The 6,000-nt window shown below is 42.6% G+C and overlaps 1 protein-coding gene across 1 annotated transcript in view; it reads left to right on the plus strand.

Annotated features, from left to right (window-relative positions):
• Positions 1 to 5,224, plus strand: part of LOC141147953 (uncharacterized) — a 483,492-nt gene extending 478,268 nt beyond the window's left edge. Inside the window, exon 25 of the mRNA XM_073635113.1 lies at positions 4,594 to 5,224. Coding sequence (XP_073491214.1) covers positions 4,594 to 4,621 — 28 coding nt within the window. The 3' untranslated portion in view covers positions 4,622 to 5,224. The remainder of the gene's footprint in view (positions 1 to 4,593) is intronic.
• Positions 5,225 to 6,000: the final 776 nt, after the last annotated feature.

The raw sequence follows: 6,000 nt of genomic DNA on the forward strand, positions 1-6,000 counted from the left end.
GATGGGATGCTGTGCTCAGTGCTGTCCGATCATCAGCTTCCTGTTTCCTGTGTATTGATACGCAGAGGAGAAAGAAAGCTGAATTCCCAACTGTGCACAAAAGGCTCACCAAAACCTGGACACAAACTGGCTACCCCTGTCTGAGACGATCACCTTGGGTAGCCCATGTAAGCGAAAGATCTCTTGAGCAAAATAGGAAGCCAGTTTTTTAGATGTAGGCAACTTAAGTGGAATACAATCAGACATTTTCGAGAACCAGTCAACCACCATAAAGATAACTGTGTTGCCCTGAGCGTTTTAGTAACTCCACAATAAAATCCATTGACAGGTGGGTTCAAGGCCTCTCTCCATTGGGTATGGGTTGTAGGAGGCCCACTGGAAGGTGTCGTGGTGTCTTACTCTGAGCACACATGGAACAAGCAGCTACGAAGGCAGCTACATCAGCATGTACACTAGGCCAACAGAATTGTTGGGAAATGGCCCAAAAGAGTTGATTCTTCCCTGGTTGGCCAGCAGCCTTGGGAAAATGGTAAGTCTAGAGCACAGCAGTACAGAGACTCTCTGGAACAAAGCAGCGGTCACAAGGTTTCTCAGGAGGAGAATGGATCTGTGCAGCAAGAATTTTGTCACCCAAAGTAGATGACTGGTGCCAGAAAACGATCAGGAGGAATCACAGGAACAGGAACTGACACCATCTTGGAAGTGGAGAAAAACTGTCGCAATAAAGCATCAGCCCTTACATTCTTAGTACCGGGTAAGAATTGAAACTTGACAAGAAAAGAGCCCATCGCACCCTTCTGGGAGAGAGGCATTTAGCCTCAGACAAGAATGTGAGATTCTTATGGTCAGTGAGAATAAGAACCAGCACAGTAGTACCTTCGAGTGGATGCCTCCATTTTTTAAGGGCTAAAATGATTGCTAACAACTCTTTGTCCCCAAGCTCATAATTGCATTCTGCAGGAGATAATTTCTTGGAAAAGTAGCCACCGGGATGCATAGCGCTCTCAGAGGTAGGACGTTGAGACAGCAGGGCACCAACTCCAGTCTTGGATGCATCAACCCCAAGGATGAAAGGTACCATAGGATCAGGATGTACCAACACAGAAGCAGAAGCAAAGGCAGCCTTGAGACTCTCAAAGCCATTAATGGAGTCTGGAGACCAATTCTGTGGGTTACCGTCCTTCCTGGTCATATAAGTCAGGGGTTTGACCAGAGACGAGAAGTTACGAATAAACATCCGATAATAAATGGCAAAGCCAAGAAAATGCTGCAATGGTCGTAAACCCACGGGTCAGGGCCACTGTAGTACTGCCGAAAGTTTCTCTCTGTCCATCGAAAAACCAGCAGAGGGAACATAACCCAGGAATTTTACCTGTTTACAATGAAATTCGCACTTCTCCAATTTGCAATACAGGTTATTATCTCTCTAACTCTGCAGCACAAGGCGGACATCTGTGTGATCGCTCTCTAGGGACTTGGGAAATATGAGAATATCATTGCGATAAACCACCACACACAGTGGAAACAAATCTCGGAGCACATAATTGATAAATTCCTGGAAAACTGCCGGAGTGTTGCAAAGACCAAAAGGCATTACTAGGTATTCATAATGGCCTGTTCTGGTAATAAATGCAGTTTTCCATTTTTTGCCCTCCTTTTTCCTCATGAGATTGTGTGCCCCTCACAAATCATGCTTCATAAAAACTGTTGGTCCCTTGAGGCGGTCAAATAATTCCGTAATCAAAGGAATCAGATACGCGTTCTCAGGGCTTTTTTTCTCAAACAATAGGTGCTGGAACTTAACCACGGCCCCACAAACCCCCCCCCCCACACACACCCTCCAAATCACATCAAATAGTGGGTGTGTTCAGTCAAATTTCACGAAAACAGTAGGAGGGTCTTAAGGGGGCATTCAATACCAGGATTGCATTACATACAGAGTGCAGAGCTGTCACTTGTAAACACAGAAACCGGACTTCTGTGTTTACAAGTGATTGTGGTGAGCAGGCACCAAAGGGTCTGAGCCAGAGGTGGTGGAACTGAGTTCCACCAAGTTCCCCCTGAAAAAAAGCCCTGCGCGTTCTTAATCGTGAAGCGATTGAGACCCCTATAATCAGTACAAGGTCTCAGTTCACCACTCTTCTTTTTTCACAAAGAAAAAATCAGCACAAGCAGGAGACGAGGATCTGCGGATGAATCCTCAAGAAACTGCATCGGCCACATACTACTCCATGGCTTTGTCCTCCAGGACAGACAAAGGGTAGACCCGACCATGAGGGGGTATGGCACCAGATTGAAGGTCAATTGCGCAATCATTCGACCTGTGCTGAGGCAAACTACCGTCTTGACCTTTGTCAAAGACATCGCAAAATTTGCGGTACTCCTCCGGCAGGGCGGAGGGTGAAGGGGTGCACAAGACCTTAGCAACTTTTAGAAAACATGTCAACCTGCATTGTGGCGACCAGTAAAGTATCTCAGCATGAAGCCAATCAAGACGGGTGTGCCTCTGTAACCAAGGATAACAACCATCGGAAAATGATTGAGCAAATGACTTGGAATTGGATTATCTCATGGTGAAGAGCACCTATGGCCATGGTCAACGGAACTCATGAGTCACATGGGCAGGCTGTAGAGGTCTTCCATCAATAGCCTCAATGGCAAGTGGAGTGGCATGAAGCTGCAAAGGAATCGAGTGCTTGGACACAGAGGCACTATCTATGAACAAGCCCGCAGCTCCAGAGTCGATTAAAGCCAGTATCTCGATGGATGACTCAGACCAAGAAAGGGTAACTGGTACCAGGGGTTTATCCTTCTGGAGAACTGGAGACGTCACAACGCCACCTAAGGTCTGTCCCCTACAAGACCTCAAAGGGGGGGTTTTCCCGGATGGGTAAGGCAATACTCCAAAAAGTAACCTGCCTGGCCACAATAAAGGCACAATCTCTCCTTCCTCCTAAAGGCCCTCTCATCTGCAGAGAGACATGTGAAGCCCAACTGCATGGGTTCTACCTCACTGGCAGACTCAGTACCAGGAGGTATGGGAGGTGATGGAGGCAAGGGTGGGACTGCAAAGCTTGAAGCCAAACGTACAGGAGGCTTCCGCAAGCGCTCTTTAAAGAGAGTCTCTCTCATCTGGAGTCAATAAGGATGGCAAACGTGATTTACTTCTTCAGCTCAGTGGGCATGTCTCGGGCTGCTATCTCATCTTTATAGTAAAAAAATAGTGTAGCGCTATGTGTATATACAAATCATAAATATGACATATGTGAACAGTGGGTCAGTTCGTCCTTTACGGGACAACATCAGTATGGAAACAACACTAAGTGGTACAAAATAGACATATGAAAATGACTACAATAAATGGGTAGTATAAATCTGTATTATAAACACAAATATTGGGTATATAGAAAAGTATAGATGTAATAAATCAAATAATATAGTCCATTTAATATAGACATAAAATAGGAACTAGAGGGATTTTAACGGTGCAATTTTTGTTTTCTTAAAAACAGTTTATTGTTTACAAACAATTAAAAAGAGAATATCATTTTTATATAGTAGCAGACAACATTCATTTTACAATGGTAATAGTAAAACATAGAGTGGTCAGATGAGGGGAAAAAAAGGGGTTTATACTACAAATTCATAGATGGTAGTTGTTGCATATTATTGTTGGGTTAATATACTTCCGGGTATCGCGGCTCCAGCGCTGTGTTTGGCTGGAACCGCAATGACGTCACTCCCCACGCAAGTGTGTGGGAGCCACTGATAATGGCACACTCACTGAAGCAAACGACACGTACGTGCCATTGCTTCAGTGCGCATGTGCCGATGACGTCGGCACATGCAGCTACAGGGGATAACTCCTAGACTGTGCAGGTTTAGGAGATATCTGGGGGAAGCTACAAGTAAGCCTTATTATAGGCTTACCTGCAGAAAAAAGTGGATTGTAAGGGTTTACAACCACTTTAATAAAATGGTAAAAATAGTATAAATAGAACAAACGTAGTCAAAACAGCCAGAGTTCGGTAACCAGCATGGGTAATCAGAACAAGCCAGAGAAACAGGAGTCCAGAGATCAGCGAAGTCAAGTGCAGCAAACAGGATCAACAACTTACTTACTAATTAATTGCTCGTCAGCTAAGCACAGAGCTCTGGGAAGGAAGGGCTGAGCCCAGCCCTGACACTGATCTAGTGAGTGCATTTTTATTGTCTTTTATATACTTCTTTTTTTAATAAATCACTACACCTAGATGGAGAAGCTCTCTTGTGTTTGTTTTTTATATTTGCATTAGGATCTCAAGACTTAATCTGAGAGGAGCTGCATCCACCTCACTTGGCGTTCCCTACACTTCTCCTGGCCATCTTTATGTGTCCCGTTAAATGACGGTTTGGGTTCCAGTCAGCACATTAGCTTATTCATTTTATTTGGTAATAGAGATACATGACATAATTAAAATACTATTTATGTTTACAACAGACATTTTCAGGCCAATAGTTGGGTTTTTCCTGTTTGTTTATTATAAAGGTTGGCAAGTATGGGAATTGATTTTTATTTTCTGGTATAGTAAATAATGTACTTTACTTCAACAGATCCAAGATTGAGTTAAGTGACTTTTAAAACAATACATGGATGGACTCTACCTTACTGGGATTGGAAACATCCTACAGAAGAACTGTGTGCACCAACTGTGCCTTACTCAGGAATCTCCATTGCAGCATAACTGTTATATTAGTTTATTATTTATAACTAAAGAGCACAGTTTATAAGATGGATAGACCTCAACCGCTGTGACCTCCTCCAACATTGTGTATTATCATCAACTGACCGGGCAAAAGAACCAAAAGAAAAGGGTTAAAGCTGAAATTTAATCACCTTATATTTTGCCTGCCCTGCTTTCTTCAGGAAGTATCTTATTCACTGGATCACCAGGTGAAAATAAAGAGATAAAAGCTTAAAAAAGGAAAATCAATACAACCACCACATCTAATGAGTTGAAAAGTATTACATTTTGGGGGGATTATATATGCTTTAAATTAAGTGTATTTGATTTTAAGGAGATGTAACTGGTCACTGTGTCTATATCTACATCATCATTAGACATGTGCAGAATGAAAAAATCTTTTTTGAGTCGTTTTGGATGGATTAAATTTTTTTTAGTTTCAGTATGTTAGAAAGGACAAAAAAGTCACTTTAATAAATATTGAAAACTTACAAAGGTGAAAAACCAAAATAAGGTAACATAATCCAAATACATAAATGTCACAGTGTAAATCAATAACTGTGAACATACGCACTACAATTAATTAAATGTTCATATAAAATCTTTGTGAAAGAAACAATTCTGGGAGATATACAGTTAGTCCACGTGGTATATACAGAGCTCCAAAAGAGAGATTGCTTCAAGGGAGTTCCACCACCAAGAGTCATGCAGATCCTCCTGTGACACCCATCACTCTATTAATGGGGATGCTTACCAGATGGTGTAGACCATCTATTTCTAGAGTGGTCAGACAAGCATACAGATAAACCTCTGCAGGGTAACATAAGCAGTCAAGCCTCAGGTGCCTCTGGAAGACATCACATATGATGAAACACGTCAGGCAGAGCTATGCCCTGACATCACCACGCCCCATGTGACCCCGGAAATGCGGGTGAATCTGTGATCTGTTTGCCAGCAAACCTGTTTTATCAACGCGTTTGATCCTTTTAACATTTATAAATAGTTTTTTGGCTTTATTAATAAAAGAGTTTATACAATATCACACTATTGGAGATTTTTTCCACATATACAAGTCATTTGGTCCTGGCTGATCAGGACATTCTAATGCGAGTTGGACAACGCTGGAGGAATTTCCTAGTCACCAGCGTGGCCCTAAGGCTTCACTGCTTATGTTACCCCCCCCTAGATTTATCTGCATGCCTGTCTGACCACTCTAGAAATAGATTGTCCACACCATCTGGTAAGCGTCCCCATTAATAGGGTGATGGGTGTCACA

This window comes from Aquarana catesbeiana, linkage group LG06 (genome assembly GCF_042186555.1).
Source record: "Aquarana catesbeiana isolate 2022-GZ linkage group LG06, ASM4218655v1, whole genome shotgun sequence".
NCBI lineage: Eukaryota > Metazoa > Chordata > Amphibia > Anura > Ranidae > Aquarana > Aquarana catesbeiana.